The 16,855-nt window shown below is 35.8% G+C and overlaps 1 protein-coding gene across 1 annotated transcript in view; it reads right to left on the reverse strand.

Annotated features, from left to right (window-relative positions):
- Positions 1-399: 399 nt before the first annotated feature.
- LOC144373347 (adhesion G-protein coupled receptor V1-like) overlaps positions 400-16,855 on the reverse strand; it is a 105,410-nt gene continuing 88,954 nt past the window's right edge. Inside the window, 3 exon segments of the mRNA XM_078036453.1 lie at positions 400-1,305; positions 7,216-7,400; positions 13,564-13,971. Of these exon segments, the coding sequence (XP_077892579.1) occupies positions 1,128-1,305; positions 7,216-7,400; positions 13,564-13,971 (771 nt within the window). The 3' untranslated portion in view covers positions 400-1,127.

A 16,855-nucleotide genomic window follows, 5' to 3' on the forward strand; every position in this document is an offset into this window, starting at 1 on the left:
GGAGAGCAGGAGGGCCCCTGGAGAATGGGCCCCTTGGCTTTGTCTGAGGCATTAATTGATGTTTGCCATGGAAGACTGGTCAGAGAAAAGGCCCAGGCCAGTTCAAAGGCAGGATGGTCCCTGGGCCAGCAGGACTCTGGTTCAAGGACAGGGCAAGCCACTCCCCAGCACCTGCCTCCCAGACCCAGAACTCTTCCTTTGCAGCAGTTATGCACAGGAGCATCTATTGCTGCTCTGGCTGCTGTTACTGCTGCAGGTTTCCCGAGGGGCAAGGCCAGAGGCCGGAGGCTGGGCTGAAGATCATCCATTCTGCCCTTGGTGTCCACAGGTTCTGCATCCACAGATGCAGCCCACCATGGAGGGACAATGTTCTGTGAAAACATTGAGTCATTCTGAACCTGGGGAGAGTTTTTCTTATTATTCTCTAAACAACACAGAATAACAACTATTTACTAGCATGTGCATTCCCTAGGCATTATACAGAACCTAGAGATTACTTCAATTGCAGGAGCATTAGTGACCATGTGCACTATTCTGTAAGGGGCCTGAGCGTCCATGGGGCACCTGTAGATGCTGGGTGAGCAGCGGGGGTACAAAGGGGAAGGGGATTGAACCAAAGACAAGACAGCCTCCTTATTCTTCTGGTCAGAGTTGTTGGGGTTGATGGTTGACCTTGGCCTGAGGCTCTCACCAACTATCCCCAGGGCCAACTCTTCACCACTGACCTCTTCACATGGAGACTTGGCCCCTCTATGAGTCCACTCTTGGTTCCTGAATTGGAGTCCTGTGGCTGTGAAGTGCATCCCACATGCCAGGCCCACAGAGGACGGGGATCAGTGGCCACACAAGGGTTTGCCAACAGCTCATCGGGGGCATAAGTGTTTTACTTTGGAGACTCAAGGGTGGCACTGGGACCCACATGAGAAGCTCAGATTCACCTCTGTGCCATATGTCTTCCAGCACAGGCCTGGGCTGTGCTCCAGCACCTGTCCAGCCAGCCGGCCACCAGGCAGGGCTTGCACCAAGCTCCAGCTGCAGCTGTTGATGCCACAAGCCTCAGAACTGAGGGCAGCAGGCAGAGGACAGGGCACATTTAGCATTTCTCCATGATGGGCCTAGGATGATCTTCAGGCCCAGGGGCCAGGTGAAAGCACCGCCTGCAGGCCCTTTTCTCCCTGCAGCCTGAGACCGGCTGCCAAGGGGACACTGCAGCAGGACAGCAGGAGCAATGCATTGATTTGCTGAGGATACCAGTGAAGAGCCAGTATTGACAAGTATGGGCAACTGTCAAGGATGGTTTTGCTTCTGCAAGAAAAAATAAATAAAAGATTCTGCTAAAATGGCAAGTATTTACAACCATATATCCACTTAAATGTATTACATTGGGATTCTGCTCTTTATACATAACAATGACATTACCAGCCCAGGAGCACTAGGTAAAATTTGCTTTCAGTTCCTTTATGGTTAACTGTTATGAACTTTTCCACAAAACTTTCCACATCCTCTTGACTAATCCTCCCTGTAACCTAAAACAAGGTTTTTTTGTTGTTGTTGTTTTTGTTTTTTTTTAAAAAGCTGGTTAATGGATATCAAGATACAATCTATGGCTGTAAAATGTACTTTTCTGTGTTCATCACATCAGTATTGGTGGAACAGGGTAAGAAAAGGGTATCCCCACTAAACTGAAGCACTGTTTGATTCAAGAACATCTTAAACCTTAGCTATATCAAGAGCCATGTTTTACCTAGAGGGTACCTCATGCCTTCCTAACCCATAAGAGCATTTGAACTAATTTGGTAAGCCATTTGGTAAGAAAAATGGCTCTGAAGAGTGGGCTTTATTCATTTAATAGTTCAGATTTGAAGATCTCCTAGGTATGATAAGATCCTGTGTGCAATGAAATTACTTTCAAACCTCAATATGTGTTGAAATCACTTGGAACTTGGCTTAAAATAGAGCTATCTAGTTTATACTCAGACTTACTAACTCAGAAATCTTACTCACAAGAGGGGGTTGGCAGTCATAGGAATCTGGATTTGTAACCAGTCACCCAGAGAATCTGTTGCAACCTGTGAACCCATTATCATTGCAAACAATGAAGAGAAACAAAGATAAATTAGATCTGAAACATGCCTTAAAAATTATAGAGAACATCAGGTCATTAGTATAAGATTTATGCATTAAGTGTTTAAGTTACATGGACCACAACAGATGTAGAGTATATATAATTAGGCCATTGATCTAAATGATACCTTGCCAAGACACCCTAAGCTAGTAAATGAAGAGAATTTTAAATGAAAGATTTGAGAAACAAAAGGAAAGAGCAAAGGATAACTTTTTCCTCTAAACTATATACCCTTCTCTAAAAAAAAAAAAACTTTTCCACAGCTTAAATGACCACAATTGAATCTGCACCTTCAATTATCTATACCTAACCCACCATTTATCCAGAGCTCTAGGTCCCAGTGTTCTATGAAAACACTTCAATTTCCATGGGTTACACATGCCTCCACACAACTTGTCAAAAATCCAATACAGTCTCCCCACTCAGCTTCCTAAATCATCATTGAGACTCCCTGATTAATAGCTGCCTCTACAGAACCCGTGACCAGGCCACAAAGCAACTAAGACCAATGAAGTTCACCCCCCATTGCTCCATTTTAGGCTCCTCGACCTGTAATCTACTGAGAATCTGACCAGTCAACACTACCATAAATTCTTCTATCTTGGCAAACCGACATTATATCACAATTATATCACAATGACTCTCCCCACCCTCGATAAAAACCAACCCTTCTTGGCACCTAACCTTTTATATTGATGCCCTTCAAATGCACTCATCTTGGTCAATCCCAGAAGCTACTTTATACCTAGACTTAAGTGTGGGGGACACATTAATATGTTGATCAATTGTTAATGTTGAATGGCCCCTATTCTAATTCACTGTGACCAACCTCAGTGGTCACAGTGAATTAACAATAAACAATCCATGACATTGGTTGTATTTGGTTTTCAGGTGACTGTTCTGAATTCCATCATTTTTGACATTATCCTTGCTCAATTCCCACATCTTCTATTCTCACCAGATGCTCTTGATATTGCTTAAGACAATATATAGATATGCATAATTATGGTTATCTTTGTCTTTGGAGTTATTTAAGCAAAACAAAATAATAGTGATCTCTCTCATTTTTTATGTTCTGTTAATTTGAACATTCATTTTCACTCAACAGTTATCCCCTATGTAGTCTTCCCCTTGCTTCAATCCTTCCCTTCCTCCTACTGGAGATTGAACCCAGGGGCACTCTACCACTGAGTTACATCTTCATTCCTTTTAATTTTTTTTTTATTTTTTAAGACAGGTCTCATGAAGTTGTCCAGGCTTGAATGGAACCTACCATCCTCCTCACTCAGCCCTACAAGTCTCTGGAATTACCACCTAGTTTTCCTATTTCTTGCTTTCCCTCTTCTTTAATTTCAACAACCTCTTCAACATGATGTTTCTAAAATACTAAATCTGATTCCTCCTCCACCCACCTCTCTCTCTCTCTCTCTCTCTCTCTCTCTCTCTCTCTCTCTCTCTCACACACACACACACACACACACACACACACACACACACACACACACAGAAACATTCTGTAGCTTAAGTGGGAACTTACTTTAAACAAATAAGCAATCCATGTCAGAGATTTCTGAAGACAGGATTAAAGAATATATCAAAGGTACTAAGAAGGAACTGCTAATCATTGGTCTCAGATAGACATCTAGGAGCAGTGGTAAAGAGAAGAAGCCTCCTGAAATGAGGCACCTCTGAAGTTATCGATACTTTGCTTATTTTTCAATAAAAACCTCAAACACTGGGACTCACCCTGCAAGGTTAAAGGGAGAGTACAGGGAAAAAGGGTGCTGGTTCTTTGTCTTAACCTTGTCACCCACTGGCACTCATGTGGAATGAAAGTCTGAACACCTAGGATCCATGAGGTTGGAAGGGAGTTGTAACAAAGCAGGACTGTGGGGTCAAGTAGCCCTGGAAGTGAGTCCATACTTCATCATAATCTGGTGACCAATGAAAAAATAAATAAATAGAAGGGAGGCCAGTACAATAGAGGATGAAAAATTGGAGGAGGGAAGAGGGGAGGTATACTAGGGATTAAAATGGAGCAAATTATATTCCATGCATGTATGACTGTGTCAAAACAAACTGATTGTAATGGGTTACAATGAACTAAAAAAACATTTAAAAGAACTATATTATAGTGTATATATATACACTATACTTTATAACATATATATGTAACTATTATATATAAAACTCTCTCTCCATATATGTGTGTTGTGTGTGTGTGTGTATGTGTGTGTGTGTGTGTGTGTGTGTGTATATATATATATATATATATATATATATATATATATATATATATATAACCTTTGGTGAGGATTAAGTTGAACGTTATATAAATTTCAATATTATAATGTTATAATGTTCAATATTATAATTCACTCATATTCTTCAATGCAAAACTATGTCAAGACTAGAGCAGAGGTGTACAGTTAAGATCACTTATGTTATTATTTATATCTTGCTCTCTCTGATAAAAAGGCTACCACAAACCTTTTTATGTCTGTATTAACCATCTCTTTTAACTTTGCATGTCCTGGGACTTAAAAACTAACATTAAAAGTTTTAGGTATTCAACTGGTATTTTAGTTAACCTGCCAGAGTTCATAAAGGGATCTATAAATAAAGAGATGATTTAAATTATTATATGAGTTTTTAAATGTAGTCTTCAGAGTATCTGTAAATTTCAATGTAATAAACACTGATGACAGCATTCATTGAGAATAAATAATAAAATTGTTAAAAGATTTACATAAACTTAGTCTTAAGCAGATGGCACTCATTAAATAATGGTTATTGTTGTTTTATTCTTTTCAGTCACATACAACACCAGGATACACCCTGACATAATCACAAAAGCATGGAACAGAACCTGCTCCAATTCAGTCCCCAGCACTCCCCACCTCTGCTCCCTCTACTCCACCTATTCTTTTTCAATCCATTTAGAGTTTACTTTTTTTTAAATTAGCATCCTGTGAATACACCCAGTGCCAGGAACCACCATGCCACATCCATGCATGCTCATAAGAAACCTCAGTCATACTCATTCCACTGTTCTTCCCTTTTCCCATCTCTTTCTCCTTTTAAATCCTCTTCTCAATCTCAACTCTACTGATGTCTCCTATATTTTGATGAAATTCATCTTACTTTTTCCCCTTTCTCTTTCTCCTTTTTTAAATCCCTCATCCCTTATTTTCTATTAGCTTCCACCTATCAGAGAAAACATTCAACTCTTTACTTTCTGAGTCTGTCTTACTGCAGTTCCATCCATTTATAGGCAAACACCATAATGTCATTCATTTTTATGGCTGAGTATTGTGTATCTGTACACAATTGTGTTATATATATATATATATATATATATATATATATATATATATATATATATACCACTCAATTGTGTACATATACCACCTTTTCTTTATTCGTGCATCTATTGAGAGTCATCTAAGTTGGCTCCTTAGTTTGACTACTATGAATTGTGCTCCTATAAACATTAATATGTTGCATTACTATAGTATGCTGATTTAAAATATTTTGGACATATACTGATGGGTAGGAAAGCTGGGTCATATGGTGGTTCTATTCTTAGTTGTTCAAGGAATTGCCACACTGTTTTCCGAAGAGGTTGCACCAATTTGCAGTCCCACCAGCAATGTATGAATGTACCTTTTCCCCCACATCCTCACCAACACTTATAATTTATTCTGGATAATTGCCATTCTGACTGGAATTAGATGAAATCTCAATGTAGTTTTGATTGCATTTCCTTAATTGCTAGAGATGTTGAACATTTTTTTCATTTATTTGTTGACCATTTGTATTTCTTCTTTTGAAAAGTATCTGTTTAATTCTTTTTCCCATTTATTAATTGGGTTATTTGGATTTTTGGTGTTAAGTGTTTTGAGTTCTTTGCATATTCTGGATATTAACACCCTGAGGAGCAGGTAGGAAAAATCTTTCTCCATTCTGTAAGCTCCCTCTTCATGCTCTTGTTTCCCTTTGAAGCAGAAACCTTTTAATTTGATACCGTCCCATTTATTGATATTTTTAGTTTATTTCTTGCACTTTAGGAGTCTTGTTAAGGAAGTCATTTTCTTCTAGCAGGCGCAGGGTTTCTGGTCTAATTCCTCGTTCTTTGTTATACTTTGAGTTAATTTCTGTGCAGGGTGAGAGGTAAGAGTCTAGTTTCATTCTTCTACATATGGACTTCCAGTTTGCCCATCACTGTTTGTTAAAAGGGCTATCTTTTTTCCAACATATATTTTGGCACCTTTATCTTACTATCAGAAAACTGTATTTACATTGATTTGTCTCTATGTCTTCTACTCTATTCCATGTCTTCCTGCCTATTTTGGTGCCAATGCCATGCTGGTTTTGTTACTATCCTTCTGAAATATAATTCTAGATCCTATTTCCTCTGTGAAAATCAAGTTGAATTTCAATTTCCAGGCATGTTATATTATCAGCCACTTTTATGTTGTCAAACAAAATAAAACATTTTTTTAGGTCTCTAAATGCACTGTATTTTATTTTTTTCTTCTCCTCTGGCTAGCTTCTTGCCATGACACTCCAGCCCAAAGTTCAACAGAGTATGAGAGCTGTCTTTGGAAGCACAAGTAGTAGCATATCAAAACACTCCTAGGGCTGGGGCTATAGAGTTCAATGGTAGAGCACTCACTTCTCATGTGTGAGGCACTGGGTTCAATCCTTAGTACCACACGAAAATAAAATTCATAAAGATATTAATAAAAAAGACCCCTAAAGTTCAGAATCAGCTCCCCTTTTTTTGGTCCTATTCGGAGTGTATCTTCTATTCATTGAATACATAAAAGTTGGAGACATGGCTGTTTACAACTTTTAAAACACACTTTGAAATAATAAGAATATATTGCTAACAGTACTCATTCATTTTTCTTCATGGAACTGTTAGGCTTTTTTCAAACAATTCGCTTAATTTGCCAAACAGGTACAATGCTTTGGCCAAATAATTCTGAGTTATATCATGTCAATGTCAATTTGCATCACATGCTGCTTGGTAAACAGTGAAGAAATGCATGTAAGATACTATTGATGTATTAGAAGATACTTACTTTTCACTAGGAGAGCCACAGGTAACATCAGTCAGCGGAGAAAAGGCAAAATCTTCAGTCACTTCTGTTAAGTGGCTGAATCCTCTTGTATCCTTGAGCTTTGGATTAACAAGAGCACAAAGAATCTCATAGAAAAGAGTTCTGCTTTTGGTACTGAAAACTTGATTTTTTCCTTCAACAGTTATCTAGAAAAAATTCAAGTATAAAAATATATACTTTAAAAATAAACTTCTTAAATTACATGTCATCTACATACTACATAAAATCTTTATTAACAGTTGTTAATGTTTACAAACATGAACCTATGAAGCATTTAAGAGAAACTGGTATTTCAAATACATACATTTGCGCTTTAAAATGCAAAAATAAACATTTAATTTTAAAAAAGACACAATAGCCAAAATATTTTCTATTTAATCTTTAATAGCCAAATGGTCACCTGGATCACTTAACTACAATAGTTAGCCTGATGAATTAAAACAAGTCCCATTTTTACACCACCCCCAAGAACATACATTCTTTTGACTAGCATATAAAGAAATAAATGCCTAGAGAATATTTTTTTATAATGGTAGTAGGATTATTTTTGTCTGTTTTTCAATGAACAGAAGCTACCATATGTCATTAAATTCTAATAATCAAATCAAGAAATTATTTTCAACCAATAGTACTCAAAACCACCTGGCATCCTTGTCTTTTTCAGAAAGTATGACCCTTCCTACTTTGGAAGACTACATTATTCATTATTGGAGGAATTAGAAAAATAGGGGGGAAAATCACCTTCATGGTTTTCCCTTGCAAGAATGAAGAAGCCCACATCTCAACTAATACCTAAGCAATGGTATGAAGCCACTGACTTATTTTGTTCCATTTTAATATATCTAATAAGTTCCTGTTAATTTTTTAAACTCCAAGTCATCACTTTCTCTATATTCTACATTATGCTCTTCCTGCCAACATACATTATCAACTTGCACATAAACTTATATTAGCCTTAAAATGACTAACCAGTTTCTCCTGCTAAAGGAGCTCATGGGGGAGTTCTCCATATTTTTGTGTGTGTATGACTTAGTAACATTCCAAACTCAAAGAAGAACTCAAGATCTGAATTTATAGTAGCCACCTCAAAGATAGAAAGGGAGAATGCAGAATGATCCACAGGGGAAATACAACGAAAGGAACAGAATAACAATTTAACAATGAGGAAATTACAAAGGAAGATGAAAGAACAGCTGATTGGACACTGAAACAAGCAAACTGGTCATAACAAATGGAAAATAAGCTCAAGAAACTCTCCTAGAACTCAAAGAAAACGTAACAGACAAGTAGGACAAATCTCTCAGACACAAGCATACGAAAGAACAGATACAAGAAAAAAAATACCACAGTTCTTTAATAAGCTAAAGAGACACTCCTGTCTAAAAGTTCAGAGATTACTTTCAATCAGAGGAAATTAAGAAAACAAAAAACACCAGACATATAATATCTGAGTGATTTTTTTAAAATATTAAAAAAGTCATACTAGAAATCAGAAAAATAAAACATAATAACAGAGAAACAAAAATTCAATCTGACATGAGGCATTTCTGAAAATGAAATGCCAGAAGCCAACAGAGACACAGGTACATAATTTTAAGAACTAAAAGTTATGATCCAAAATTTCTAGAGTTTTTCAAACTGTTATCTATGTTCAAGGAAAATAATTCCTTTTAGTAGAGTGCACAAAATAAAACAAAAAGGGCATTTATATAACGCTTGGTTATTGTGGGCATTTCAGAGTTCTTACAACTTTATGTTAACTTCTTTAATCTTCACAAGAATCCTCTGAGGAAAGTCCTAGTATGACCTTTGTTTCATTTCCAGGGAAAAAAACTGATTCAGAAAGAAAATAACTTAAGTCAGCCAGAACACAGGGTTGGTGACTGGCCAAACCCAGGAGGTGTTCCTGACAGATACCTGCACTGACTGCCCAAATCCTCCACAGGCTTGTCAAAAAACAACACAGATTGACTCAGGTCACAGACAACTTAGTTAAAATTATTGCAATTATAAAATACAAAATCAGTCAGTAAAATTCAGATTGAAATCTAAGCCAATTAGTACTATTATAAATTATAGGTACAAGATAATCTTGGCATCAAATGCATAATATTAAAAGTGTGTGTGATAAAAAATAAATAGTCTGGCTTTTTAAGGACATTTTACATAAACAGATACAAAAGAAACACCCAAATTATAGAAATTGACTTAAAAACAAGCAGAAGACTTAAAGCAACCATGGGAAAAAAATTAAAAACCTGTCAGGGTTAAAAATAAAAGAAGCAACCATTGGAAATGGGAGATGGTCTACCAAACTTGCACAAAACAAATTATTCATATGCTCTTTCAAGTTTTCCAGAACACAAAATTAGACCTCCTGACTCATGTTTTATTAACCTCCAATTGCCAGGAAATCTAAATCTGGTAAAATTAAAATTGTAATATCAAATCCAGCAGGGTTTTAAAAGACTGATAGTGTTATTAAGGCAAATGACAGCTTTTAAAATTATTTTTACTGTACCATGCGTGGGAAAATCAGAGGCCAGAATATCATGTTATTGCAAAAATATGCCCAACCCCACTGTTGGATTTTATCTAGAAGTCTTCATATGAATCATTTAAAGCTATTGCTTTTTTTAGGACAATATTTGTATCATGCAAACATGAATAAATAACACTTCTAGAGTGTGTGATCTTATCTAAGATATTGAGATTTTAGTAAAAAAAACATTATGGAAAATAAAACAAATATTATGTAGGGCGGGTTCTGTTTCAAAGAACTTGGAAACTTAGAACTTAGAAACAGTTTTACCTGCAATACAAGATTTTATGTAACCAAGTTCTATTCAGCCCTGGCAGATTTAGGCTGTAACTTCTGAAGCTGAGGTTGAAGTGTTAGTTTAACATGATATATATGAAAGTTTACTAGATGAAGTATAGGATTCCTTAAATTTCAGATGAGCACATAATAACTGGTTGCTAAATAAGTATGGCAAGTTAAGTATTTTATGATGTATATATGCTTAAAATTTAGTTGTTCTTTATCTGAATTTCAAACTTAACTGGGCATCCTTTAATTTTATTGGTTAAGTTTTATAACCTTATCCATATGTGATTATCTATATCTTCAGTGCTTTGTTTTATTATTCTTGTAGTCTAATTATATAACTATTTCTAAAAAATGAAATATTTATTTTGTGGCATACAGTCATGCATAACTTAACAAGGGAGATATGTTCTGGGAAATGGATAGTTCTGTCCTTGTGAATATCACAGAGTACTTACTACCTGGTAAGTACCTACATGCAGGATACATGGTTTAGCCTACTGCTCCCAGGCTACAAATCTGTACAGCATATTACTGTACTTAATACTATAGGTGACACATGGTAGTATTTGCAAATGTAAACACAGAAAAGCTACAGTAAAAATACTAATAGGAATTTATAATCTTATGGGAACACCATAATGTGGTCCATTATTGACTAAAATGTTTTTGTGTGGTTCATTCATGGCTGTATTTCATCAATACACCAGAATTTATTGAACTAGGCCCCCCTCGATAGCAATTTTTTGTTTCAATTTTTGTTATTACCGTAAGTAATGCTAAAATAAGCATTGCTGCCATACATGGTATTTGAACAAATGTTCCCAAACCCATTTGTTCTGTTTGAACACAACACCTATTAGGTATTCATCTAGAACAAGCTTTAAAAGTTATAACCCAAGAATTTCAGAGGTACCCAAATTTTTCCCATATTAAAAGGAAATATAAAGTTCCTTTTGGTAAAGCACACAAATAATCATAACAAAACAATCAAGATATATTATTTAATAACCACTTAAATCAGTGTTGATTCTTTTTTAAAAAATATTTATTTTTTAATTATAGGTGAACACAATCTCTTTATTTTATTTCATTTCATTTTATGTGGTGCTGATATCAAACCTAGTGCTTCATGCATGCTGGGCAAGTGCTCTACCTCTGAGCCACATCCCAACCCTCAGTGTTGAGTCTTGACCAATGGTATATAACCATCTTATATAACTTACTGAGGAAAAGGGGCAGCAGAATTTTCTTATATCTTCTGCAAAACATTTGATCTGAAGTTCTCTGCTCTACCCTACATTGTTCTCATATATGCTTTCCCTTGTCTTGGCCAAAATCAACTTGCTGATGTCCCATGCCATTTCATCATTAGAAAATTTAAGTAACATGGACGGGGGTCATGGCTCAGTGGCAGAGCACATGCCTCACACATGTGAGGCACTGGATTCAATCCTCAGCACCACATAAAAATAATAAATAAAACAAAATAAAGATATTGTGTCCATGTATAACTAAAAACAATATTTTAAAAAATTTAAGTAACATTATTTTCTGGAGTGAGATCACTATTTTCTAGAATGTTCTCTATGTGAAATAACAACCACTTCTCTGCTTTACAAGCCACTTGGCATGGCCTCTTCTTCTTACCTGTATACATAACAATTTTCTTTTTTATACTTTGAGCTTTATATTTTAAGAAATATCATGGGAAATAGAATAGACATGATATTCTAAGTCCCTGCTGTAAACATTTTAAATATTTAAAGGTCACTATGTTAGAAATATAGTATTAATAAATTCATACATATGTGATCAAAACTTTTTATACTTATATGTAAATGTGTTACTATAAAATATCTTGGTAAGAATCCCACACACACATTCTCATGTTTTCCTCTAATACTAACTCTTTTCATTTATCTATTTGCATGTATGTCCTTGGGCTCATATCTCCATTTAACTCCATCATTTGCAGAAGTGTAAATAAATAAATGGGTTTAAAACAAAACCTAGTTGGTCCACTCCAGGCCAAATTGAATGCCTAAAGTTATCTGGCCAATCCATAGCTTTTCCTTTTCTGGGAAAGTTTCCAGTGCCCAAGAGGAACAGAGAACAAGCAGTGGATAATTGTTCCTGTTTCGTGGCATTTAAACTAAAAGCACTATGTAGATGAATACCTACTCCAAGTCCTCTTTTTTTTAAACTAAATTATTTATTTATTCTAATTTGTTACACATGATGGCAGAATGCAATTCACAGAGCACAGTTTTTCAAGTCACTGATTATACATAAAGTATTTTTCACACCATTTGTGTCTTCATACATGTACTTAGGATAATGATGTCTAACTCATTCCACCATCATTCCTACCCTTCTATTCCCTCCCTCCCCATCCCTTTACTTTTCCCTTTCTAAATTTCTTCCATTCCTCTCATATTCCACTCCATCACCATTATGAGTCAGCCTCATCATATCAAAGAAAACATTCAGTTTGGTTTTTTGGGATTGGCTTGCTTCACCTAGCATTATATTCTCCAACTCCATCTATTTACCTGCAAATGTCATGATTTTATTCTCTTTTAATGCTGAGTAATATTCCATCATGAATATATACCAAAGTTTCCCTATCCATTTATTTACTGAAGGGCATCTGGGTTGGTTCCACAATTTAACTATTGTGAATTGTGCTGCTATAAACCTTGACATGACTGTGTCCCTGTAGAATGCTGTTTTTAAGTCCTTTGAGTATAAATCGAGGAGTTGGATAGCTGGGTCAAATGGTGGTTCCAATGGGAGCAAATGTTTACCACAAGCACTAATCTCTAGAATATATAAAGCACTCAAAAACCTTAACACCAAAAAACAAATAACCCAATCAATAAATGGATTAAGGAACTGAATAGACACCTCTTAGAAGAGGATATACAATTAATCAACAAACATATGAAAAAATGTTCAACATCTCTAGCAATTAGATAAATGCAAATCAAAACTACTCTAAGATTTCATCTCACTCCAGTCAGAATGGCAGTTACCAAGAATACAACAAAAATAAGTGTTGGCAAGGATTTGCAGAAAAGGGCATACTCATACATTTCTAGTGGGACTACAAATTGGTGCAAGTCCTCTTTTTATGACTGCAAAAACAATAGAGGTCAAATGCCAAAGACAAGTGAACAGCTTCTGGAGAATCAGAAAGAGCCTGCAGCTTCCAACATCTGTTCTGCCTTTCTAGACTTTGAACTATTTTTTCTGCTGCACAAGATTATGCAAATTGAATACTGAGGGTGTCAAACAGGCATCACTCATATCCAAACAAAAGTTCATTGTCAGGTATGATGAATTCTACTCTTATATTTAGAAGTTTAGTGTTATCATAATTCTATGTATGTGATTTAATAGAATGCGACTTTTGTGTTGGTTTTCTAATTTGTCAAGTTTTATTAAACCAAGTGTTTCCATTTGCAAGTTTTTCTTACCTTTTCTATTAGATGCACCACAGCACTGAGCTGTTCGTCCGTGTTCTCTGTGGCTACATTCATGTTAATGTTGTGGAGCACTCTGTTAAGAATGTCTTCATCAAGGGGCTGATGTAGCTGATCAGCAAGGCCCCAAATCGCCTGTGACTCTGCATCAGAGACAAGAGTGATGTTGGCAGTACCATATGCTTTATCAATTCTGGCATCACCTTTTGGGCCCAAAAGCACAATCTGAAAGCATTTAGGAAATGGACTTGAATACCCTATATCTGGCGTTAGGTTGACATCCAACATGGTGTTGCTCTGGCCAGGTTCAAAGACCAATGTGCCTTCATTTCTCATAAAATACTTTACAGAAACAGCTGGAGATATGAGAGTACGACCAATTGTTTCAGCACTCCTCAACTCCTGCAAAGGAAACAATAACATATAAGTGAAACTATGTTGTCTCTGAACATGCCATAAACAAAATTTTATTTCGTAAAAATAAAATTCTATTTTTGTTAAATAAACTGATGGGCAATATAGGGCTTTATATGTTTTCTAATCTAATTAAAAATTTGTAGAGATAAACATACATCATACAGTAATGGAGTTTGGAAAGACAGGTTCTTTTGAGTGAAAATATCAAAGAAGAGAATTAGAAAAGAAATGTTGCTTTTTCCCCATAAATGTCTCCCAGGTGAACACACTAAAAGTTGTGCTTTAGCTTACACATGCTGGAGAACATACGTATGAAGGAACAAAAGAAATATTAACATTTCATTCCTACCTGGAAATTTGTTGGGGAGGTAGTTGTAAAGTAGGGAGGATAAGGAGGAGGCAGAGAGAAGGAAGGAGAAGGAAGAATAAACTGGTCTCTTGCTCACGCTTAAATACAGGAATGCAGGAATGTGTTATAAGGTCCTAAGTGCATATATCTCTCATATTTTCAGTTTGGTTATTAAAAAGTATTCAGAAAGTGAAGCATGAATACTTAGTCATGGAAGAATGAAAGGAATTCACATTTATTTACAACTGAGCCAACAACTGTGAAACTCATAGTATAGCCCAGGATTGCAAAATATAGATGCAGAATTAAAGAGCAGGTCACTCATAGGAACTATTATTCTAGTGAAGACTTACAGAAAACAGAAGAGCTATGGAATTAATTATCTATTAATACATGGTGTTTTATGACCAAAAACATAGACAAAGTAAGGGAAGGGAAAGGTCAGGGCACAATTTTAGATAATGCTGGTTACAAAAGTTCTTGAGCTGATATTAAAAAAGACCTCAGTGAAGTAAAGAAATAGGTTACATGATGATCTCAGCAGAAATATTCTAGATCTCAGGAGAAATATTCTAGGCAGGAAGAAGAGCAATCACAAAGTTCCTGAAGTAAGAACCATCTTAGTATAAGAGAAGAAACCAGGAGGCCAGCGTGACTGGAAGCTCACATGAGAGGTGGAAGGGGTCATTTGGGGTGGGCACATGATTGGAAGCATGGAAAATACAAGAAAGTGGCCCACTTCATCCAATGTTTTCATCAGCGTTCAGGCTGTTATCTTTATTAGTCTTTTAACAGGAAATAAGCACAGAGGCAGGAAGAAGGCACACGTTTTTGCAATAGTTCATATGAGAAATGGTGGTAGCTTGATTTAGGGTCCCAGGAGTGGAAAGATTTGAAGTACCCAGACTGGGAATGTATTTTTAATATAGAGTTAAGAGGACTTTATGATGAATTCAATGCTGGGTTAAAGGAAAAGGAAAATTGAGGATAAAGTCTAGCAGCTGGCTTTGATGAATAAGTAACTGCATGAATGATAGAAAGCTAGGGGAAATATTGTTGAAGGAGATATCAAGAGTCAATTATCATACATATTAAGTCTGAGATGCCTCAGACACTGAAGCAAAGATTTCAAGTAAGAAAAATCAGATACATGAGTCTGGAAAAGGGGAGGCAATTGACAAAAATTTGGGAGTCCTCAGCTTTCAGGTAACACTTATAGGTCGGCATAGTATAGCCTGGAGAGTGAGTCTGGGTAGATTCCAACAGGCATCATCACCTACATTGACATCAGAGAGGAACTCCCAGTGAGGTAATATTAAGAGCAGGAAAGTACCACAACCTAGGCACCCAAAGGGAACAGCATCCTTCAGGAAGAGGAAGTAATCAACTATTTCAAAAAATGAACAGTCCATGAAGACAGTCTTTTAAAATCATCTGCAGAACAATGATAGAACAAAAACCTTACTGAAGGAAACTACTCAAAAGCTTATTGGCTTTTGTATTTTAAATGGTTACACTACAAATATGCATTGAATATTATATAACAAAAATCAGAACATGTTGGATGGGTATTTAACAAACATTGTTGAATGAAATAAGGATGCCTCAGAACAACATGCCTCAGAACACAATTTCAAGAATTTAATTTTCATAACTTCCTAAACAGGTAGACCCAAAAAACATATGGTGGATGGTAAAACTACAGATAAAAGCAATGGAGTAGTTAAACATGAAATTCAGGAATAGAGGTTATCTGTAAGATAACCTCTTATATCAGAGAGGGGTTCATGGCCCCTAGTTTTAAATTCCTGGTAAAGCTGGATTTCTCACAGAGGTGGTGGTGTTTGATTAGTATGAACTGCATATATACATTTGTCCACTGTTTTCTGGTAGAATTTGTTTCGTAATTCCAATATTTAAAGGAAGTAAAAAAATCAAAATGTTCTTATATTTATAAAAATGTGGCACAAACAATCAGCAGTATGCTATTGGAAAGTCAATATAGAAACATTTGAATAAACAGGCATTATAAGAATAAGAAGTAAATTCACAGTGTTTCTTGAACTTGTGTACTCTGAGCTATTGCACAAATATATAGATGATTAGCATCTGTTTTGAAATTTGGTTTAAAATATAGATGATTAGAATCTGTTTTCAAATTTGGTTTAGCTATAGGCCTAATTAATTGAAGCATAACTAGAATGGGTGATCTTTTCATTATTTCAAGTAATTAGGATGGAAAATTTCTTCTTTATATTATCAAGACTTAAATATTGGAGAATATATGCTGCCTGTATTTATGTATATGGGAATGTATTTATGTATATGGGAATGCTGACCTAACAAAGTATATGGATGTTATAGTGACTATTCTAACTTCATTAATCTCTCCTAAGTAAAGTGAAAATCATTATCATCATAACAAAATGGTGACTTGGTTCATTACTGTGTTCTCATCTTGCCAGTTCTTGGAAAGCAGAATTACACAGCTTTATCTTCTAGCAATATGCCTAAAATTCA

Source organism: Ictidomys tridecemlineatus, unplaced genomic scaffold (genome assembly GCF_052094955.1).
Source record: "Ictidomys tridecemlineatus isolate mIctTri1 unplaced genomic scaffold, mIctTri1.hap1 Scaffold_36, whole genome shotgun sequence".
Taxonomy (NCBI): Eukaryota; Metazoa; Chordata; class Mammalia; order Rodentia; family Sciuridae; genus Ictidomys; species Ictidomys tridecemlineatus.